This window comes from Ambystoma mexicanum, chromosome 12 (assembly GCF_040938575.1).
Source record: "Ambystoma mexicanum isolate Mex_15411 chromosome 12, UKY_AmexF1_1, whole genome shotgun sequence".
Classification (NCBI taxonomy): domain Eukaryota; kingdom Metazoa; phylum Chordata; class Amphibia; order Caudata; family Ambystomatidae; genus Ambystoma; species Ambystoma mexicanum.
Window position 1 is genome coordinate 224,814,380 of NC_090936.1, and position 24,831 is coordinate 224,839,210.

Here is a 24,831-nt window from a genome sequence, read left to right on the forward strand (position 1 = left end):
GGATGTCTGCCATTAGGTCAGGCAAGCTGACAGAAGTGTCAGCCAGCCACAGCATTGCTGTAGCTGGCTGGCACTTCTGTCAGTCACTGTAGCTTCCTATGGTGAGCTCTCGTGCAAGGGGTCACCAGAGGAAGTTACTGTGCCTTTGTTTCCCCAGGTCGCTGAGGCATCTTTTATTCTCAGCGAACCTGGGGACTCCTCGACATATTTCGAGGTTTATAAAAGATGGCTTGAAAAGTGCACAATTCAAGCCATCTTTTTTAAACCTTTGCCGATGGACAATGACCCCTCAGGCTTTGTCCGTCGGGAAAGCTTTATAAATGATGGATTGAATTGTGCACTTTTCAAGCCATCTTTTATAAACATAGAAATGTTTAACAAAGATGGCTTGGAAAGTACACAAACCTTAAGGTATGCAGACAAATATATAAATGCTATATATTTGTGTGCGCACCTTACTATGGGTTATGTACTTTCCAAGCCATCTTGAAGTACACAAACCATAGTAAGGCACGCAAACAAATATATAAATGTAAGCATTTATATATTTATGTGCGTACCTTACTATGGTTTGTGTAGTATGCAAGCCATCTTTTATAAACAAAGAAATATGTTGCACATTTCTATGTTTATAAAAGATGGCTTGCATACTACACAAACCATAGTAAGTTACACATACAAATATATAAAATGTTTGCGTACCTTACTATGGTTTGTGTACGTTTTGAGGCCACGCCCATTCCACAAGCCACGCCCCCAATCGAGGGCCCCCTCTCGATTTCTTACCCCACTTAAAGCCCTGCACATACCCTATAATGTGTGTGCTCCTTCCATTGCGTTTTATCACAGATTACATATATAAAGATGTTATATGCTTGGCAAACTGCTTAAACAGAAATAAATGCTTCTGTTGTGCTGACAGCAGTTATTAGGAAATGAAACTAGCGGTTCTTGGGTGCCAATTTTTGATTTTTACTACAGGTGCAGAAATACCCCCACCTATTCCCTGAATATAAGCAAGTGACCCGTCCAAGCCATTCCCTGCCCTAACACATTTTTGAACGCTTTTTATTTAATAAGGAATTATAAAAAGTCATCCGATTAACAAAACGTTTTTTAATATATAACGTCTCATCAACAGCATCTCAACCTGCTTAGCTGCCTTGCTAGCCTTCTACTGTAGAGTGTGTCAAAGGATCCCTTCATGTACCAACGATCACTGCATTACCAACAGTATTTTGAGTGCACCAGGTGGAATTGATGTACAGTGTCGAGTTTGGAAAGAATCAGCATGAAAAGAATTGCTCCATTTTAAAACTATTATTTTGAACATTTCCTTTGAGCGGAGTTCAACTTCCAACTCTGCCCCTTCAGAATTCTGCCCCCTCCTCCAAACTTCGGCCCTTGTGCGATCCCCCTTTTAAAGTTTTTTCCATTTCCACCACTATTAATACCACCATGGCTGTGCTTGGTCAGTACCTTTCCCATGCATACACAAAATCCAAAACTCTTGGCATTGGCAATGCTTGTTTAAAAATGCCATTGTCTGGCGCATAAAATGAAGACTTAGACACCCAGCAGTCCACATTGTGATGTTAGTTGCTAAAAGAACAAGAGATAGTGAATTGTCTGATGAAACCTAGCAATACAGGTCATCTGACATTGTTTGCTTGCTTAAATCCCAGTCACTCACTACAACAGATTGTCAGTAGTTTTGAAGCTGCGGATCACAGTGACAGCCCCTCCCTAAAAATGTTGGAGCTGGAACAAAAAATATAGGACCCAAAAATGATTTTACCAAGAATCGCATAACATACCAAACACCGGGGAAAGCTTCAATGTGTTCTTACAAACACACGGTTTTCCTTTTTCAAATTACTAACTTTGAACCGGAATTCCCTTTCTCCCACACGTGTTGCGTCAGCCAAAAAAGGTGGATGCTGTTGCTAATGGACCGGGGGTGTTAGCACCTCATTTATTTAGAATTATGGAACAGTTCAAGTTCTCGTTTTGATTTTATTAAAACAACACTTGACTGGCACAGTGGGGAGTCAAATTAGCTAGCAGTTAAGCATGTTTTTATAAAGAACATGGCGGTTACTCTCTAAGTACTTAAACCATGAGAACACTGAAGAGCTGTAAACATGCTGCAGCAGAATAGTAAGGCAGATTAATAAATGAAGCACAAGAAAAGGTTTTAAACCTTATACAGTTTAAACCCTGTACCGAGTCACATACTCGCTGGCTGTTACTTATGTTGAATTATGGAAACATGCCATTTAAAATTTCTTTTTGGGAATTCACATGAGTAACTACCATCATGCAACAACAATATTCTGTCGTGCGTTCTGTCCTGGAATGCAGGTAATGGATCCTTTGATTGAATGCGACTACCAGCAAAATGAATCTGTTGGCCACCAACAAAACGAGTCTCTCCAAGATTGAACCAAAATCCTACTTGTCAGAGCTGATCCGGAAGCTTCTCTTCCACAGTCAGAATTGAAAACCTTTAGGAATATATGTTCAAAATGATCTCTCCTCAGTGCCCAGTTTACACAAGCAAGTAGGATGAGTTTGAGGCTTTTTAAAATGGGAGGATAGTTCAAGGGCAAATTGCTTGCATTGGGACAAGATCGTGCCGTACAATGTGGGGGTGTCGGTCCACACTATGACAATCCATGGCTGATAATGGCTCACGAGCCCGAGCCTAGGCAGACCCAACCGAAGCGAGCAACCTAGGTGAGAGCTGTGGGTGGCTACTGGCCATGACCAACCAGCGAAACGCGGGTGATAGTGATTCGCACCCCAGGGTTCACCTGGGGTGCAAATAGATGAACAATTTGTTTTTAGGAGTTTACCTGCACACGTTGCGCAACACCGATCTCCAGAGAATAAAAGGGAAAAATGCTGCCGCCATGGGAAAAGGGACTATGTCCCTTTTCCATTTCTATTGCGGCATCCGAGGGTGGGAGAAATGCCGAGACCGGGGCTTAAAGCTCCAGTCCAGCAGATAAGTGCGGAGGGGAGCAGGAGGTGGGGAAAGTGTATATTTTGTGTTGGGGGTGAGGGGAAGCTGGGGAGGTAACAGGAAGTGACTCAAAAAAAGATAGCGTCACCCAGGGAATGGCCTCAGGTGGCTAGAAACAGCGGGTGAACACTGTGTATTCTCGCCCGCTGCTCCAGCCACCTGATTGGCTGAGCACCCTTCCCCATGTGTGAAAGTACGAATCACCAACAAAACAAAAATAAGTCTGTCCTTGCCTGACCGCCCCACTCAAATCCTTCCAACTTCCAACCATGTTTTATCAACAAATAGACTGTGCCAACAGTTTTATTCAGCTCTTTTGGATTTTGGTCCGACACCAAGAAATACCACATTTCCAGAGTGCTCCATCAACTCTGCTAGTTAATTCTATGAGAACATTTAATTGTTAAGCCTATTGCACTGCATTTCGTCGCATCTTTAAGCAAGTTCCACCTTTGCTACAACGTTTCTTGCAATACATAGTATCAAGGATCCTGTACTCTACATTAACACTTCATAGTCATGAATCGAAATACAGGAGCTGCAAATCACTGCAAGATCAATTTCCATTTAGGTTCTGTTGAACCATCTTTTGATATTTGAGGCACTAAAAGCTGACCTTACAAAAAACCTTTCTGCATCAGTAACCCCCCAACAATTAATCTAATCTTCCTACCTGTAGACATTCACTCAAATTCAATCCTATCTTTTCCAGAGAAATGTGCTTAGACAACAGCAAACCTAAAATGGAACATTACAACATCATGATACTAGGAGATATTAACATCTGGTTTAAGAAAGAAAACAAAACAACCAATTCCCTCACTGCTTACCTGGAAATCTTCATCTCAAACAAATGTCCAATGCACCCCTCACCAGGCTGGAGATACATTACATGCAGTATTCTGCAGGGAAGGACCACTTCTGCCCCCACACTAGACATCTGGAGTTACAGCCGCATAATACATTTTAAAATCAACGCACACATCGACCACTAATAAAAGCCTGGCAGGTATAGCAAAAAAAAATGGGAAACTTAATGTAGGAATTTAGCACAGTTAATGGAGAACACCAAGCTAAACATACTCCAACTGAACCAAACAATGCCTGATTTGTTCACAAACGAACTACATACCTAGATGACAAAAGACATTGGGGCCTCATTACACGGTAGGCGGTAAGGGTTTACCGGTACCGGTAAGTGCACCGGTACCGGTAAACCCTTACCGCCTTACTACAAGTTCCCTTTGCGGGACCCGACCTTAATGGCTGGTTTTACCAGCCGTTAAAGTAGGGTGCCGCAAAGGGACCTTGGTGCTAATTACGGTACCACAATTTGTGGTACCGTAATTAGCGCCTTCCCCATTCCCATTATGCCTTATGGGGGCAAAAATGGGAATGCGGAAGTGCCTTGGTGAATGGGGAATTACCGCCACCGCTCACCTTGGAGTAGGGCGGTAATTCCGCCATCCACCAAGGTGGACACGGTAAAATACCGGCGGCAACCATGGCGCTAATAGGGCCATGGTTACCGCCTACCATGTAATGAGGCCCATGATGGACACACAGATGCCCCTAAAACCATTAACTCATCCCAAAAAAGTAGCAGCAAAAGGATTTAATCTGGGACTACGATTACTTTAGAAAACAAATAGAAAATAAAACAAAGCATGGAGAAAACAAAACAACCAGGCCGACAAATTCAAATGCCAACACCAAGCGGGTCTATTCAAAGCAGCCATGTGAAAAGATAAGCAATGTCACTGAAACAAAAGAATCAGAAAAGCAGCCAATCCACAGAAGGAAATGTTGAAAGTTGTCAATAAAATCAAAAACAACCGTCTCATGCAACAGCACCACCATACCTTCCCAGAAGCTATGCAATGGCATCCCAGCACATTTCCACAGCAAAATTAGCAACATTCAGCAGCTTTTCCATGGAGCTACCACATATTCTCAATTAGCAATGCCTCTGGTACTGAAAACCCAACGGAGTCAACAGAATTAAAAAATGTCTGACCAACTATTGTAGAAACCTTTCTTAATCTAGTGAAAGAAAGCAACAAGGACAGATCAGCTATTGATCCCTGCCCACAGGATGTTTACACAATCTTACTCAGCAAAGACACCCCAGATCAATATTTCTAAAAATGTAAGAACGTATTGCTTGAAGCAGGAATAGCACCAACAGCTTATAAAACTGCCTGCATTAACCAGCTCCTTAACACTACTGCAGGTAGAGTAGATGACCAAACTAACTACAGTTCCATATCCCACCGCCCTAGCCAGAATCCTTAATAGCTACGTTTACAAAGTAGTCATCATAAATGTGTAATCAAATGAAATAATGCACTAGTGTCAGATAGAAATTAGACCAATCACAAGAACAAAAACTGCATCTTTTCATCTGGGACAAGGTAAAAATTCACACAGACAACGACAAACCTTCATCTCGTATTCTACTGGATATATCAGCCGCCTCCAACACCATCAGCCACACAACCTTAATGAGGAAAATACCAGTATCCAGCATTCACACCACCACCCTGCAATTGAGGAAATCTCCTTGCTCACAGACAGAACTAAAACAAAAACAACCCCACCACCTCTTTTCACCTTAACACCCAGAACCATCAAATGTGGCATCCAACAAGGATCAGGTCTCTCACCACTTCTTTTCAACATAAACATGGACCTTCCCATAAAACAAAATAGAAAATGCAGGCTAACGTGTTACAACTATGCAGACAACAATCAATTCACTTTCAGGCTGACCATGCACCCTGACTCAAGCAACTCCCTCATTGGCTGACTATCTGCCTCACTGAGAAAAACAAATGGATGACTAAGATCAACCTGAAAATAAATGCCCCACAACATCAAAATGAAGGTCACCCCACATAACAGTGGACTGCACATACCACTTCCCTGGCTTATAGAAATATAAATTTGACCAGAAACCACAACAGTGATGAAACATTTCAGTTTTTTCATGAAAGGTTTACTCATACTAGAACCACAAATCAATGCTGTACCACGGAAATGTTTCTACCACCTACTTTCAAATAGATGCATCACTCCATATCTTGGTTTGCCACACAAGCCCCACACCATTATCTTACTGATATTGTCAGGATTCAACTATGCAAACAGTCGACACGTGGTATACCAAACTAACTCACCAAGAAATTGCAAGGCACCCAAAACATGGCAGCAATACCTCTACTAAGACTAAACAGGATGTAACATGTCACCCCAGCTGTGAGAAGCCCCCATTGGTTACCTGTGAATAAATGCATCAATTCTAAGCCAATCTGCTTTGCCCTAAGAGCACTGCATGCTCAAGGAGGGAGCAGATTTGTTCAATCAAAGATCACCCTCTACCAAATATGAAGGTCCCATAGATCTACCAATGACATACTTATTGAATCAAGGTGCTATTAGAATAACGAATATGAGATGCAGCTTTCTCCTGTGAAGGGTTTTGACCCATGTTGAATCAATAGTCTGGTAGATGTGGGGATGAGCTGTCGCCGCCCATTATTCTATCCCAGGACAAACTAAATCAATAGACTGGGTGGATGTGGGGATGAGCTATCGCCGCCCACATTCACGCCAGAATCCAGTAGAACTGCGCAGTTGGCACAAGACCACTCTAAAGATTGAACCTTCTTGTGGGGGGGTTCCACATAACCACTCTAATGTCAGGATGCCTATCAGAACAATAGCAAAAATCTCCTGTCAAATTCAAGACAACTCAAAAATGGATGCAGTACCGACAAATTCCCCAAGGTGGCGCTAGCGGTCTAAACTCTGACAGGAGAACTGGCTGACAAAGGGACCTGAGTCAACAGGGACTTCAAAGCAGGTTGGTTAATTGAAAATCTTAGCCACCTGCTGTTCCCAGAGGCCCAGAGGCTGGGAAACCTTAACACCTCAGGGATTCCCACACCAGGAGGCAGGATATCACATGACCCTGTTCATTGATTGAGGAGAGACTTCCAGGCAGCCTGCTGGAGCCCACACAAAAGTCTCTTTCTGTTGAATGGGGTATGTTAATTTTGAGTGTTTCCTGTCAACAGCCCTCTGCCAGCAAGGAGAGACATGTGATCACTGACCCACTCAGACTTCTGGAGGCGGATCCAAACACTTTGGGGAGTTGAATTGCAACAAATATATATTTTATAGAAACAGTGATAACTTATTGTAATCAAATGACAGGAATGTACAACTTTGAGAGTCTTAGTTTGAAAAATGCCCTCACGATTTGAGTCCAAACTCCAATTTGTACCATGTTCTGGGGCAAAACACCGCTAATTATGAATATTGTAGACAATGTATTTAAGCTAGAGACATGGAAAATTACTGGGATATATGTGGAAGGGAAATGTACCTTTGTATAATTTTTGATGAAAAACCAATGTTGCAAAACCCACTAAAATTGAAAATAAGTTGCCATTTTTGAATGCAAGCTCCTAGAAACGCCAGAGTCGGGACAGGGACTATCTTTAGTAATATATAATGTGTGTATGTATTGTCAAACAACTGTGTACCTGGGAAATATGTATTTGGATCAGGAATAGATTTGTGTGCACATTGACCAGGGGAGTGTCATTTCTGCAGGTCATAAAAATGACATCACTCTGACACACTTTACCTTCCCAAATCAGGGACCAAAGAATCTATTGACCTATCAAATCAAGAGAGCGGCAGGCTTAGTGATGCTAGCCTCTCCACCCACTTTTTAAAACACATAAAAAGAGACTGCTAGGACAGGTAGAGAGATTCAATTCCATTTTCTGCGGGACACTCTGCCGGGAGACTCCAGACTTCACATCCATTAATCTCCAAAGACCAGAACTTTACTTCAGAACTTAAAGCAAGGGCCTAACCCCACAAACTGAGAACTCAGCATCCTTAAAATCATCTGCAAACTATTCCACAGCCGGGGAGCTGTTTGAATTCGTTGCCAAGAACATTTGCCGGAACCGCAGACTAGACCCAGACCGCTGTGAGCAGAACCAGAGATCCGGATCGCTGTGAGCAGAACCGGTGCCCGATTGACCCGCCGAGCAGAGAGAACCGCCGCCGGATGTGTTGACCAGACCCGTGACGAGGCCTATTTCAAATTTATATTGTGAGTACCTAGCAGAACCAATCTCTTAGTTAAAATAATCTAATCCAAACTATTTTAACTTAATTAAAACAGCCTCCTAGAAATCCTGTCATCTGTCATTTGTAAAGCTGCACAACTGTCACCTGTCAATTCTGAAGCTGCAAGTTGTCACCTGTCATTTTGAGTTTTACTTTAAATCCGAAAATCTACCTTTATTAAATCGTCTGTATCTGTACCTGTATAAATCGTCTGTGTCTCCGGAACCGTTTGTCCTGGGAACGTGGTTTAACTTTCCTCTGAAAGCTTAGAATCTAAGCTTTCCAACAAGCCTAGAACCTACTTATTTGTACCTTTCCCGCAATCGCGATTTACGCACTGGCGAAATTTACCGCGATTTGCGATTTGGCTCAATTTCTCCACTTGTCAAAATAGCAGCTCCATTCTTTCCTTTGTTAAAATCCGTTTGCAACCTGGTAATAACTCATAGAGCATTGCTAAAGTGAGCCTGAACTAATACCAACAAGCATCTCTCACTCACCCTGAACCTCTAGAGGGAATTAAAAGCAATTTTAGCACCTTTTCACTTCCTTGCAAACCACATTAAAGTAATTTGCCTGTGTTTAAAACTCATCCCTGTTTTCTCTAAGCTTGCTGGGGGAACTGGAACTGCATTATAAAGTGTGATTTGTTGGGATTCTTGAAGACTGTGTGCTCTCCTTCCATTTCTTGTATTTCATAGGGGGGGAGTGAATTGTCAAAAGAAAAAGTGATCATATTACCTTTTGCTAAAATCATAACAAGTTATTTCTGTACTGCATTTTATTCCACCTTGCATTTCCTTGAAACCATCAAGCATTTTCAGCTACCTCATCCTCTACACTACTCCTAAGTAACCAAATCAGTGTACCCCTGTAACATTATCCATTGTTGATCACGGTCATATTCTGAAGTGTGATATCAGTTATCAATTTATTTATAAAGTGTGATAGATATATATTGTTGAATTGTCCAAATAAACCTTTTAAATTTGTAAAACAAACCTACTTCTTGGCTCAGTAGGGTCAGGGGGGTCTAAGAGGGGGGTGTTATACAAGGGTTGTCATCCAGAGTACTGAACTGGACATAAAAATACATCAATAAGGGTTTTCCTCAGCATCCCAGACTAGGCATTGACTTAGCTGTAGTGTTGATTGAATATCGCTTACACTCCATACCTTAGCAAAACACTGAAACTGCATCCCAAAATAATTCAGAACAGAAGAGCACTTGAGTTTTGAATACACAAAGATGTATTCAAAACCCAGTGAAAGAAAAATAGACTGCAACACACCACCACAATATCACCTTCATTGTACGGCTTAGCTTACACCCAACAAACAGCATACATATGTTCAAATAATCAGTAAGAAATAATCAATGACCTAGCAAAAACCCAAATTGAAGCAGCCCATTCAACCCAGGGTATCATGGAATGCAGTGCAGCATTTCGTACACCATCAGATGACCCAGGAACTACACAGAAGACTAACTAAGATGAAACAAATCCACAGGAAAAGCAAACAACAGCCACTCATAAGCTTTGGACGAGCATATCCGAAATACACTAGGAGGAAAAAGAACCACTAACAACTAAATGAGAAAACAAAATTAAAGCACACAGCTTTAGCACATCCCATTGAGGTCGACCAGACACCCGCCCAACACTAATCCTACTATAATGAACAAAAGGAACAAACACTCAACTTGAAACAGATCTACCAAACAAAAAACACAAACTCAGTTTATCTTGAATCATCTTTGTACAACAATCCATACAGGCACAACCATCTAGCAGCACCACATCAGAAAGCCGGACACCCATAGAACAAGAAAATCTCCCTACGAAGAACATCAGGAACAAACAAACTAACAAACAGGAACCAACCTGCTGGAAAACTCAAACGAAACAGATTTAAAATGCCTCAGAACAAGCCCATCACTCAAGCACAACAGATTAAAAATAAATCTAATCAGAACATGTTGTTTGAAACATGACCAAAATACAAATCAAAACATGTCAAGGTAACTTTGCTCACAAACAATGCACAAAGGATAAAACCCTTATAACAATCCCATGTTTCATCCAACATAATTCAACACAGGCTCACCAATTTGCCAACAGAAAAGACTCCACAAAGCCAAGTTTAGAAGTGCAAGATGGGAGGGACTACAACACTGGACACATTTAGAAGCTAGAGAACGAGCACTGTTCAAGCTCTGACAGAAATGGTAAGCGAGATAGGTGAGGTGAGAGGGCAGAGTCTGGGCTGGTACCAGGTCAGAGCACAGGAAGAGAACAGGGCCTGTGGTGGGATAGTGAGAGTTGACCTGTGGGCAGCAGCAGCGATGTTCATGGAAGATCAGCCATGGATGAAAAATGAAATCCGGGCAACTACCAGCTGACAGTGCCTGGAATTCAATAATCCTGATTGGCTGAGCTGCCATCATTTTTAAACAAGGAGTATTAATATGTCTTTGAACAGGAGCAAGTGATGCATTCTCCCTAGTCAACGCCCCCTAATCCCCTTCATTCCAGAACAAAATGGACGAGGACTCATGTCAATCTACCCAATTACCTCAAAATGCAAGCCCAGAGAATTAATATGGAAAGACAATGAATATGTTGTTTTCCTTGGAAAATAGAGGAGTCCATTGGCTTTGAACAAAGGATGCTATTTCGAGAGCTAAAGGAAAGTACGAAGGGAGTCTACGAGCAGACCATGCCCAAGGACATATTTCCCAAAGATTAGGAGGAACAAGAACATTTACTGATGCCTAATATTGGATGATTAAAAGGCATAGAGACAAATATGGGATGGAGTGAGCAAGTCTCTAAAGGCTAAAAACAGAACTGCACCAAGCAAAAGTTGAATCAAATGATGTTAAAAGTACCGTTGATATGGACAAAACAAGGGCTATTCATTAGGCAGGGATCTTAGATGGCAGTGTACCTACATTCCCTCAAATGTCCCAAGACAGTGCAGACTGGCAAGGTCAGTCTTCAAACAGAAGACACTGGCATGAGGCCGACCGATGAGAGAGGATGGCCTAATTGGGAAACAAAGAGAAAGCTAACATATCTCCATCCACCTGGGTTTTGTTTCTATGTATGTGCTGCTAACAAGCCGAATTTCCAAGGTTGGATTTGTTTTGCCAACCAATTAGAATAGCCTGTCATGCACCGTCACATACGATGTTGTAAAGTATTAGTTTGCTGCAACATTTTCTTCTATTACAAATACCCTAAACCATGTAATTAGAAGTAGCTCAGGGTGTGTCTAACAGAACAGAGACCACCATTGAAGGACTAACACACATATTTCCTATATGTAGACATGATCCCCTAATCCAATCCCACCCCTCAATAGGATCTTGAATTTTGCCACGTAGGATGATGTCATAGATGACAAATTTAGCATTATATAACCTAGAACCAAATGATAAGACAGTGTGATCTTGCATGAGTCAAATTGATGAGTGTTTATTCGCCCTGCTTTACTTCTTGAGTTTATAGCAGAATTTTACCATCTCCTTTGAGTCTGTCCAGTTATTGGGTCCGGAGTATTTCCTTGGTAATTCCATCTACCACAATACATGCTTCAAAGTGCTAGAGCACATCTTAATATTATGCTCTTTAAACTATCTTTCTGTTAACAGCATTTCACCTTTGACAGAATTATCAATTACTTATCAATGTTTATTACTAGACAATTCTCCAAGCTGGTGTGTATGAGCTCACAGACTGTCTCAGTTTGAATGTAGGCGCATGCAAGTTCCTAATCTTAGGGAGGACTGACAGAAACAGTACATTTGATGAAAAAGATTGCATTCACAAAGACACTACATATTCTGTATCATAATCCCATGCAAGTGATAGTCTACATTAAAACATCTATTCAAAGGCTTTCTCTGGGGAAGAAGAATGCTGATTTTGTTGCTACTTCATTGAAAATGTGGGATATCAAATACAATTTGACATGTGCATTAACCAATGAAATACCAGAGCACAAACATAATGCATACACAGAAGGCACTCTTGGTCATTGATTGATCAAGCACACCTGTATGTTACACCAATAGATAAGGACTCTGACTAATGCATTACCGTCAATCATCTATTTCTTTTAGTAGTTACACATGTATAATATCTACCCCTTTAAATTATTCAACAGCCCCCACACTTTCCTGAATTTCGTTGGGCTTCCTCTGCTTTTGTTGCCCCACTTTGTGGCAGAGAATCACTTGGTCCATTACTCCCTGCCAGAGTGCATCCGGTGCAGTCATTAATAGATCATTGGCATCGTCCAAAACCCTAGCAAGTAGGGTTGGTGGAGCAAACAGACGCATTAAAGAGTAGGTCTCTTTTCCCATTATTTCCCCATAAGCATCACATATCTACCTCTATAGTCCAGATGCTTTGTCAGGAGGTGAAAAGGCAAGTACCTCTAGTGAACCCAGCAAGCCAGTCTCCATCATAGAATGTTCTATGCAGAAAGACACATTTATTACACTGCAATGGTCTGCAAACTGCTGCTCTCCAGATGTGTTGGACTTCTCCTCCAATAATGCCTCATCATTGACTGTTCCAGGTAGGGCTACTGGTTGTTGTAGTGCAAAACATCCGGAAAGCCACAGGTTGCAGAGTCCTAACTCTGAAGATAGATTTATTGAAGCAGCACTGCATCATGTTTATATGTATGAAAGTATTGGAAGACTGCATCTCTTTTTACTTTATTACACAAACCATTTATGCTCCAAGACAAGCAGGTTGGGTTGTCTGCTCTTCCCTTGACATATCATGTACAGTAATTCTAGAGCATGTTTGTTGTCTGTGCAGCAGAAGAACGTGTATACATAAGTTATCTGGGCGGTCAAAAGTGTTGTCTTACATTAGTGCTAGTCGACAGAGAGATTGGCAGTGAAAGAATGGATTGGAGGAGTTTTCACATTAGTTTTAACAGAGTGTGCTACAAGCCTGATGCATTTGAGGATATCTGGAGCAATGAAATGCATAGCTAATTATAGCATAACATCATATCACTGGTGCCAGTGTCAATGGCGCCAATCTACAGTGAACACTATCATTCTTAAACCATCCCTCGACAAATGAAAATGCTGCAATAACTTCAATATGGTTTACAATTACCTTATAAGGTGAATAGGCTGATACTTGTAAAACACACCATATCTCGCCCACTCTCGATGCAGCAACTACAGGAGACAAAAAAAGGACTGTTGGTTTTTCCCTCCAATACATTAGTATAAAATGAAAGCAATTGCTGGTCATGCAGCATAGACTCAACAAGCCAACTATCATATCTTTAAAGTCAGGAATATTGAAATCACGGGCAACAGTGCAATACAGAAACATTCCATACAGACACAATTTCACAAAATAATGACATGGATTGATCCGATTGTCCTCGCTACAGAACAAAGTGGTTTGGGATATACGGCCCGATTATACAGACCTTGGTTGGTGGACAGGTGCTCTCACATATGCCTACAGTCCTACCGGGTATCCTCGCTTTTCTCCCCTCTGGGGCCCCTGATTTAAATCACCCGAACTGGACTAACACTGTGACAAACCTTTCTTTGCACTGTATTCTTTTAGGAATATTGTAATTGTATACTGTTCTATCCACAGAAAACCTCCCGAATGTACACTTTAATACACACCTTCCGCAAATAATCCCACATTTTGGAGGTTTTACTTCCAAATGTCCCACTGAGCCTCTAATAACGGGTTAGCTCAAAAAAACATGTTACCCAAATCACCTGCATCCTATGCACATATTGGGAACAGTTGCTTATCGAGGACCTCGTCTTATTGAAGCATGCAGAGGTGTGATATCAACTATTCTTTGTACGGGAACATGCACGGTACAGGTTGGAGTCCCTAATATATCGTTGCATACAAACACAAAGACTCACACATGTTGGATTCCGATTTGCCAATAATGCCCCCCTCTTCCCATTCTTCAGTTCTTTCACCAGTTTCTAAGTTCGAGCTATGAACCCAGTTTTAACATTTTCATTAAAAAGTCTCTCTGAAACCAATACAATTACCCATCTACGTTCATGTGTCCTTTGCACTACAATAGCTCCATATCTGAAGTCACTTTAACATATACAAAGATGAACTATTGCGTCTTCTTTTCAACTTATAAAATGAAATGATTAGACAAAAGATATACATATATATATATTGCTGCATTTCAAGATCCCAGTCAGTTGCAATTGGGCAACATGTCTGCATCTAAGATGATATACAGGCCAACCCGGTTATTCCATATAAATTATTGAAAAGCAGTATGTATCCGTTTGTATTTAACCCTGATCTGAGGCTAAACAGATTGCTAATCATTCTAACACCTTAATATATGTTATTGCTTTGCTGATTGTATTTAACTGGAGACCATCTTAATGGGCTATACATAGGAGCTTAGCCAGATTCCTCAGAGCAGAATTCCAATAGCAGTTATTAAATCTGGTTTCCTCCTCTGCCATCTTGCAGAATTCTCAGAAATGTGACCATCTAATTGTCTAAAAAATCGATTATAGGCAAGCCACCAGTAATTTCTCTGGCCTAAAGACGGAATGGTGACAAAGTTCATGGAACTCTGAGGCGCCTTGCAATATCCTTTTTACGCACAGCAGAAGGTATTTTATTCCTTATAATACATGGCCACACCCCCTTTCATACCGGGCCTCCAGCTTACGCTACTGTAATAGATCTCCCATTTAGGGATCCATATACTCAATGTAGGATCTTTTTTGGATTTAAAAAAGCGAATATCCAGCTTGTAATGTGTTGCAGAAAAAAAATGTGTACATTTGAATACAATACATCAAACAAGGTTTTCATTTTCTGCTTTAAGATAAGCAAGAACATACAAGTTCTTGCTTGCATATGTTAAAATCCAGCAGTGCACAAAATAAGCCTTTGACCCAAAACACTTCCTTGTGATTAATGGATCTCATGTGTCACAAAAACCTATTTTACATGCAAGTGATTTGAGAAGCATGTCACCGTTGTAGTCAAGTGCTGCAGGGCAGCTGGAACTCGCTCTGTGCTGGCTCCAGCACCAGGCAATTTGACGTCATAACCACAGCATAATAACTAATTACAGACCTGCTGGGATGTCATCTTATTATTAGAGGTCAGTAGTGATGTCATAATTAGCCTGTTATAAGATACTAATGTCCACAGGGATATTGCAGGCTGCCATGCACTGTTGAAATGTACCATCATATTTTGAAATGGAAAAAAAGCAATTGTAGAAAAATAATATTTTTTTATCAGGTTTTCTTCACCTATAGACACAACATGAAGACTGCTTATTTCCTAAGACCAGGTGCAATTTTTACTAACCTAAGTATCTTTTGAGGGTACAGCATATGACTGCTCACTGCAATTTTAGGTAAACACTCTCTTTTAATAATTTACCAGTATAGTTTATGTTTTCGTTTGATTGCTTTTTTTACACTGATACCTGGGTGTATTCCTCAATAACCTCAAAAGTCGAAAAAATACTCCTTCTATGAAGCCGGAAATAGCATGCCACACCAACATCCCAATGCTTGAGTCTGGATAACCCCACTGATCTAAGCAGCCCATTCATGTTTAATTAACAAGTGGCTGTATATAGACAGCAAACAACATTGGGGACATAAGGCGTCCCTGGATAGTTTTCCTACCTATTTCCATTTATCCAGATATCTTTTCATTGATTATTATTAAACGAGTCAATATGCCAATTAAGTTGTTCTTATCATGTATATAAAGGGCATCAATGTTCATATTTTTTTGTCACCTTGCACAGTTACACCTTTTTAGCATGATCAAACACCTTCCTGGAATCTAGTCCGATTATTGCCATTCGTATATATTTTTTTAGAAATGTTTTTAAGTGCCAAGGACGAGTATGCTCGTCCTTTTTACATAGACTTCAATAACAGCCTGGCACTTAAGCGGTTTTAATGGTTTCAATCAAAAATTGAGTCCTTCCTGTCAGCTTTCTTTTGTTCAGTGAATCTGTTCAGATATTGCCAATCAAAGCATGTATGTAGGATGCTAAGTAAGTAGCTACTACATTTATAACATTTTTTGTGATAAATATTCAGCTATGGTATAGGGCAATAAGAACCACAACTGTCTTTGCATAGTTTCACAAATACAGTGATCAGCTCACAGAATCCACACCTGGCAAATCCCCTTCATGTTAGCACCACACACAACCCTCTCACCGCTACTCTTCAACATCTACATCAGCCCCCTCATCAACATCATCAAAAGTCATGGACTAACCTGCTGCAACTATGCAGATGACACAGATCATCTGTAAAACTAACAATACCAGAGGTCAAAATGAGATGCTCATTAACTGCCTCGCACAAATAAACGAATGCAGCAGCACCCACAGCCTTAAACTCAACTCGGACAATGCAGAAATTATGATCACGCCCAACAATCCATCAGACCAAAATCACATTCCATAACCTAGCGAAATGGGAAACCAACCAGAACCTCCTCATGTATTTGTTTATTCGTGGAATTATTAAAAAACGTTGGGAACATTAATGGACAAGGACCTAACACTGCAACCCCAAGTAAACACAGTTGTAAAGCAATGCTTCTTCCACTTATGACCAAACAGATTTGACCCATATAAACAGGAAGCATTACTGAACAGAAACGCCCAACCTCGACACAAGGAAAGGCACCACAGACCATTGTAAAACCAAATCAAACCAAAACAAACTGGGCTGGCCTATTGAAAGGAAAGCATAATATTGCGTGACGATTCACTAAATATCGTCACTTGTCTCCAGGGAGAAGCCCCTTCTCATGAGGCTAGGGAGGTGGGGCCGCTACCCAATATTTCCACGGATATACGTGATTATTTTCATTTTACAAACATTTTACAAACGAAAATTAGCAATTCCAAATTTCTGTGAAGGAACACTTCGCACACATTGACACCGCCCGCCATCCTCCCTAATCCTTACTACTCCCATACTCACCTATGGCGCCAAACTAACCTGTGCTCCTTGACTCCTTCCCTCATCCTGCAATATGAGTTCTGCCTCCCCATTGAGAGGCAGGAACTTCCAACGCTGGGTCCTTCTCTTTTTCTTTTCTTTTTTTGTAAATCTTTATTTGTCCCGTGATTTCTGTTATGGAAGTGGGGGACAGCCCCACAACCCCAGAATTTGATTATTGTCATTCAAGGGGGTCAGGGGACACCTCCGCTACCCTTATTCCACATTTTTTCTTTAATTTCTTTTTGTTCATGCCTAACTCAGCATTTCCTGATGTTTTGTATTTCTTTGATTTTTTTTGCGTAATTCATTTCCCCTCGGGATGGTATAATGCAGGTTCACCTTCTGGGGATAAGGACGGCCACCTAGGTAAAAGTCGGCACAACACCCCAAAGCTAACCCTCTCAAACCCATTACTACCTGTCCATCAACCCCCCTGCTGTCCCCTTGGTAGGCCTTCTATTTGTTAATGTAACAATATACCAATTACTTTTACTGAGACGAAGAAGATTGCTAACAATACCGATATTATGACTAACTCAGGCGAGTCGTCCTGAGAAACTCATAAAAATTGTCAAAGGACTTTTAGAAAGAGGGCCGCATAAAAGCACGAATGACAGTCCAGCACGGGAAATTCGAAGAAGATGCAGAAGACATGTGGGGGAGCTGAGAGCAGTCTGCGCCCAAAGGCAAGAGGCAGCCAATGGAAGTTCTTTGCTCTGTTTTGTGGAGCTGGTCAAGGACGTGACTGGGGCCTGGAACAGTCCAGTAATAGCACCTACACCGTCACTGAAGAGACCGGGATGAAGGTACACAGAGCAAGAGCTGCAGAGCGAAGAGATGCCCATGCAGCCAGCTACAAGGCGCAAGCACCCAGAAAGAACCAGCCCTGAGAACCCTACACTGGACACCAGTCCTGCAGCCAATGACGGGTACGGGCACATCACGAGGTGTAGGAGAGAGAGATAACACATGGTAATATTGACATAAGCATCTTCCTTGTGGAAGTACTTGAGAAGAGAGTCAACCAAGTGGGCCTAGTGAGAAGGGAAGAGAACCAAGGGTTTGGAACCCAAATCAAGGTGAGATCTATATTGATAGGAAGCATCTGTCTCATGGCAGTACTTGGCAAGAGAGTCAACCAAGTGGGCAAAGTCAAAACGGAAGAGAGCCAATGGTCTGCGACCCAAACCAAGATGAGATCTAGAATGATACGCATCATCTTCCTCATGGCAGTACTTGGGAAGAGAGTCAACCAAGTGTGCCTAGTGAGAAGGAAATTTACAACACGGCTTAACTTTTCAAAATCTGCAAGGAACTTGGCAATCTAACTGCTGTGTCCACCTCTCTCCTTACTTCCTATGCTCTCTGCCCCGCACTGGCCTCCCATTTTACATCAAAAATGCCAGACATCCTGTCCTCACTTTCCACCACTCCCATCTCCACTCCTCCTCCCCTGCCTCCATTGGCTCTCCTCCCTACACCCTTGCACTCTCCTTCATTCTACCCATAGCACCCAGTAAGGTCTCTAAAGTTGTCCGCTCTATAATTATGAAGGTCTCATCCAGACAGGTGTTCCCCTGCTCCTCTAGAACCATTAAGGACAACACTGCCTCTCTTGACCCGGCTGTTGCTGACTTCTGTAACCACTCCTTCACCACTGGGTCTTTCCCACTAACCCTCAAGCACTTCCTCATGCACCCTGTCTTAAAAAAGCCATCTGATAACCCCTCCTGCCCAGCTAACTATTGCCCTATCTCCACCAACCCTTTCCTGGGTAAAATCTTGGTGAAGTCGGTCCTCCCCCAATTGACTCTTCATATCAAACTTGTTGGTTGCCTCCGCAACCATCAATCTGGATCCCAGGCATCCAGAGGCACGGAAACCTTCTCTCCTGAACACCAAGACAAGATCATCTCAGAATTTGTGAAACCTACTTGCACCTCTACCCAACCCACCCCCAGGCAAACACTATGCAATGCCCTCTCACTACATTTCTACAACACTGCACTTGATACGATGGCAACCCTTAACTTCAAACTCTAAACCCTCAGCCCCACCCCAACCCTACCCCTCCTGATCCTGTCCCCCGACGACCGCAATGCCAGCCTTCGACTCTTTCCAACCCATCTCAAGAAACAAGTTCCTCGATCTACTATCCAGCAGCAGACCCTCCTGATCTCTGATCAACCCCTGTCCTGCCTCTCTTCTGAAAGAAATATTTCCCTTTACTTGCGCAGGAGAAAATGCAAGGTCCATAATTAACAACTCCCTGACCTCTGGTACCTTTCCAGATGCTTTTAAAATAGTGCATGTCAAACCCCTTCTAAAAAAGGCATCCTTCGACCCTAAGAACTACAGACCGATCTCCAACACCAGATTTCTCGCAAAACTCATTGACCGGGCTGCTTACTCCCAACTCAATGGCTTTGAAGAATCCAACAAACTACTCGACCCTGCGCAATCAGGCTTCAGGCCAGGCCATGGGACAGAAACCACCCTGATCTCGATCTTGGATGATCTTAAGGTCTCAGCAGACTCTGAGGGTTGTGCAGCACTAGTTCTACTTGATCTGTCAGCGGCCTTCGACACCGTGAACAATTCTATCCTCCTTGACTGCCACCACTAACTAGGAATCAAATGGATAGTCTCCTTCCTCAGCAACAGGAAACAAATCGCTTTCCTCTCCCCTTTTGTCTCAACTGCTTGCGCTGTGAACCCGGGAGTACCCCAAGGCGCCTGCCTCTCTGCTCTCCTATTTAACCTCTATCAACCATGCACACAACCTCTCCTGTTACAACTATGCCAACGATACCGAAATTATCTTGAGAATTCCCAGACAAGCACCAACTCACATCCCGACCTTTAAGCTTAGTGATATTGACCGATGGATGACAAAAAACCACCTCCTTCAGAACCAAGGTAAAACCGAAATAATGGTGTGTGGCAATACTGCCCTTCTCCCACAACCACTCCCATGGCTCCCCTTTCTTGGCACCTGCCCCCCAAAACAGTCAAAGCCTTGCCTGCACCATGGACCAGACCTAACTCTCTACTGTCAGATCAATAATGTATCAAAATCCTGTCATTTCTACCTCAAACTCCTTAGATGCATCTTCCCTTACCTCACCTACCCAAATCGACTATCTGCTGTTATGTTCATTGTTATGTCGAGACTGTACTATGCCAACTCCTTATACCTGGGAGCACCAGCATACCAACTAAACAAACTCCAAAGAATCCAAAACGCTGCTGCCAATCTCCTGCTTTCCCTGGGGCACAGAGACTAAAGCTCCCCCGCTCTCCGCACCCTTCACTGGCTCCCTGTAGGATGACGGGCCACCTTAAAAACCCTATGCATTACATGCCGAGCAGTGCACATGACCGGCCTAACGTACCTACAAGAGAAGATTAAACCCTAACTTCCCTCACGCACTCTAAGAGCAAGCACTGCCCTCTTACTAGGGATTCCAACATCTAAATCAGCCAGGATTGGAGGATCCGCCTTCTCAACCTTGGCTCCAAGACTGTGGAACTCACTCCCCCCACACATTCAACACACCCAAGACTGCATGGCTTTTCGAAAAGCTCTAAAAACCTGGCTCTTTCCATAAACACGATTAAGAACACCTAGGGCCGCTAAAACACTACAATACCATGGACCACGAATTCAATTTAATTACATTGGAAGGTAAATACAACCTGCAGACAAATGTTAAAGAAGATACCATGCAATGACCCAGCCGAAAGCGACTAACAAACCTCCAAGACAGAATCAGAAACAGTTACCATTGAAGGCAACCTTAGCGCCCCACAGATGCTAGATATAGGACTTCTAACTAGCGGCCTCGTGAGTCCACTACACCTGCCTAGCTACCCCTGTCTCATCTCCCACGAAATGCAGCTATCTCCTAGTGCATGAATATAATCCAGAAAATGAGGTGTGTCAGAATAAAACATCCATTACAGACACTCACCTCTCCTATCACTATGATCACACTCTACTCTACACCAACACACAATAGAACGCAGCTCAAGCCGATCAATTTCGGCCTAGCTGATCACATACGAACAACAGTCCACGAACACCTCAACATCCCGCTAGAACGCAGCTGCACCCCATGATAAAATCAGCCTAGCTTCACACATAAGCGTCTAATGCCTCCAGAATGCAGTCCTGGAGAACAACCACCAGACTGCACACATTCAACTGTTCTCTCAATACCAACACACCCAAGTCTAGGATGCAGCTACCATCAAGCAATAGCATCAGCTGCTCACATATTGAGTGCACGTGTTAGGCAGAATCACATGCAGTACCCTTTGGGAACACTACATGCAATTAAGAATACAAGTGTCAGTACAATTTCACCTTTGGTACAAGCCTGTACTACACAGTTATGTGGTAGCAGTGGCTGAGCAGCCAGACGTATCTCAAGAGTTGAGTGAGCAGTAGAACAAGTTACACAAAGGGCCAACAAATACAGTGGTTCAAACAAACACTTACTCAAGGTTTCTTGGTAAAAGAATATACATTTATTAACACAGTCAGTTTGAAAACATTACACTAGCAAGAGCAGCTCAATATCATATACTAATATACCACAAATACACAACCAATAAGGTATTGAACAAGTTCAGCTTCCCTGAAGTGGGAGCAAAATGCACTTCAGATATTTTAAAAAGGGGTAAAAAGATAAGGTTATAAGAATTAACAGCACAAATACTTTCATAGGCAGGGCAGAGGGTTTCAGTAAACTACAACCAGCAATTCAGTTCATAGGCCTGGGCCAAAGTCAATGGTTCAGAGTCTTTGTATAGGATATCACAGTTCTGCTAGTAAACGGTTAAGTCTTTGCCACGGATCTTGGGAGAATTTTGCTAGGCGAAAAGTTTGACAAATGTTTAGGGACGGACAAGCCTTAGAAGTCGGGAAAGTTTCACAAACTTTTTCCGTGGCCAAAAAGATTTCCGGACCTCGTTTGCACAGTACCTTTAAAGTGAAGGAAGAAGTGCTGGAGCTGAGGCAGTTGTTCCTTGCAGTTCGAACAGATCTCGCTGTTCCTGAGCTCCGGTCATGGGGACAAGAAGGAGGACGTCGGGAGGTTCCTGCACTGCCCAGGGATGAGGCCACAAGCTTGAAAAAACATTGGTTTATGGTGTGAGTGCCTTAAAGACCACAAAGTGGTATCCTTCCCACTGGCTGTCCGGTTTTCCACAGCACTCTGCTGAAAGTTTGACCAGGAGGGGACGGTGTCTAGGCGGCTTACGAGTTGGTTGTTCCCACCAAACTCAAGGGAAGAAGTTAACCTTGAAGGTCTTCTCTGTTGATGGAGTTTCAGGCAATTCAGACCTGCAGCAGGGCTGCACCAGTGGTCCAGGAGTGGCAGCAGTCCTCTTCCTTCCGCTCGTCTTCGGTTCTTTCATTCCAGTGGTTGACTCTGCTTTCCAAGTCCCAGAGACCTGCTTTCAAACAGTTTTCCCCCATTCATTCCAGCCTGGCTGTCACTCACACACCAGGGTGGCTGTCCTTGCTGGACAGCCAGCCGGCCAATCATGCCAGAGTGCATTCAGGTCTAGTAGGAGACTAAGCAAAGGGAGTTTTGGGCACCGACCTCACATCCTGTCCATCCCATACACTCAGTCGCCAGAGGAGGGCTTTAGCACTGAAGCTCGCCAAAGGCCAACAAACAAAGGGACCAAACCTGGTTTGGCGTGCAGAGGCAAACACAAGAAGGACCTTTCCAAAAAGAAATGGCGAAAAAAGTTGACTGAAGTCTGTTTTTACAGATAAGTCTGGGGCGCCATATTGGAAAACATGGCTGACCCGATTATTAGCTACTTGTTGTTCGCGGTCAGGAAACATCATGGCAGTTTGATCTAAACCACTGCCACCACCCATTTAATGTAGGAAAGGGTAATATTTTACTGTTACATGTGTGTTTTAACTCAGGGGATGCTAGGAAACCCCTCCAGCACTCTGTAGGAAGGTAGGGTGTGCTGGGTCAGTAAATTTAAAGAGACTAGTAAAGTCAGTTTAACTTTACATGCCCTGAGAGACAGTAGTCAGTCCTAGAGAAGGTATTTAAACCTTGGGAAGTCTGAAAGACATCCCTGTGCCACTGCACTGAAGGGGCTGTGTGACACACATAAAAAGATGATGCCTACGGAGTTATTTTAAAACTCCATAACCAAAGAACACAAAAGTAAAACACACATCAAAATACATGGAAGAGTGGGAAAAAAAAGGCTTGCACTCTTGCCAGGTAAAAAAATCAAATCCTAGAAATCCAGCAAAGTTGCTGGGGGTCTCAAACGGTAACGGAATTAGCACATTCTGGAGAATTCTCCATAACAGCACCCAATCACCAGATAACTGCCTACTGTCTCAACTGACCTGGACTGCAGTCTCTGAGGGCGTTCAACCCACAAGCACTCTGAGGTCATACCAATGATATATAGATCGCAATGTAAATGCCAAATGACATAACATAACATAACATGCTCACAAACCATGACTCTATCTCTCCTGTTGTCCTCATGCAAGTGCATGATGATTGAAGTCAATCTCCCATCTGATTTTGACAAGGTCAACCATTCTATCCTCATAAAACAGCTCCGTGATACCCTCGGTATCACAGACCAGGCACTGGATTGGCTGACCTCTTTCCTCACTAACCACCCTTCCCAGCTGCAACTGGGCACTTTCTCCCTGACCATCTCACTCTCTAGCTGCGGCCTCCCCCAGGGCTTTATTCTATCACCATGGCTCTTCAATTACTATCTCTACCGTCTTACTCACCTGATCGTATCTTTCTCTCCTCATTTCCAGTGTTACGCCGATGATGCACAGCTTTCTTCAAACTTCCCTCTACTACCTCCTCTTCCCCCTCGCTCATCCCTGATTGCCTGACAGCCATACAGACATGGGGCACAGCTAACGGTCTCTGCCTTAATGCCAGTAAGACGGAGATCCTTCTCATAGGGACACCTGCGTCTCATTTCCCTCCAACTCTCTGGTCACTCTCCTTGGGCTCTCTACCCTCATGATCCTGTAAGGCCAAAAACATTGGGCTCATCTTTGACTCTACTCTCTCCTTCACCCCTCACATCTTGGGGCTTGCCAAGAAGGCCCCCTTCCAACTTCACCACCTTTGAGGCATTCTCCCTTTCCTCACCTTTCCCCAGAAGCTCAATTCTCCAGAGCTCTGGCCCTTTCTAGACTATACTACAGCAACAGCCTCTTCCTCAACCCCCCCTCTCCTCTCTATACCCCTTCTGCTAACCCAGAATTGGGCTGCAAGACTTATCAATGGCCTCAAACCCAGGGACAGTATCTCTCCAGCCATAAAAGCCCTCCACTGGCTCCCAGTTGCTGCGAGAACGAAATTCAAGACCCTCTGCATCATCCACAAGGACTTCTGGGGCCTGGGACTACGCTATCTTCAACTTTCATTCCCTAAATGCTTCCCTGCTAGAGCCCTCTGCTCCTCTTACTCCAACTCTCTGCTTGTCAAACGTTTCTCCAAGCAGAGAGTGGGGGGGGGGAGGTTCCTCTCTTCGGCTGGTGCCTCCCATTAAAACAGCCTCCCTGCCCCTCTCAGAG

The 24,831-nt window shown here is 43.0% G+C and overlaps 1 protein-coding gene across 3 annotated transcripts in view; it reads right to left on the reverse strand.

The window, feature by feature from the left end:
• The window catches only part of ANO2 (anoctamin 2), a 2,341,832-nt gene that overhangs the window by 1,157,533 nt on the left and 1,159,468 nt on the right, over positions 1-24,831 (reverse strand). For all 3 annotated transcript variants that reach the window (XR_011281759.1, XM_069628333.1, XM_069628334.1), the window contains one exon: positions 13,327-13,391. Coding sequence is in view for 2 of the 3 variants with exons in the window: in XM_069628333.1 (XP_069484434.1) it covers positions 13,327-13,391 (65 nt within the window). In the remaining variant the exon portion in view is untranslated. The remainder of the gene's footprint in view (positions 1-13,326; positions 13,392-24,831) is intronic.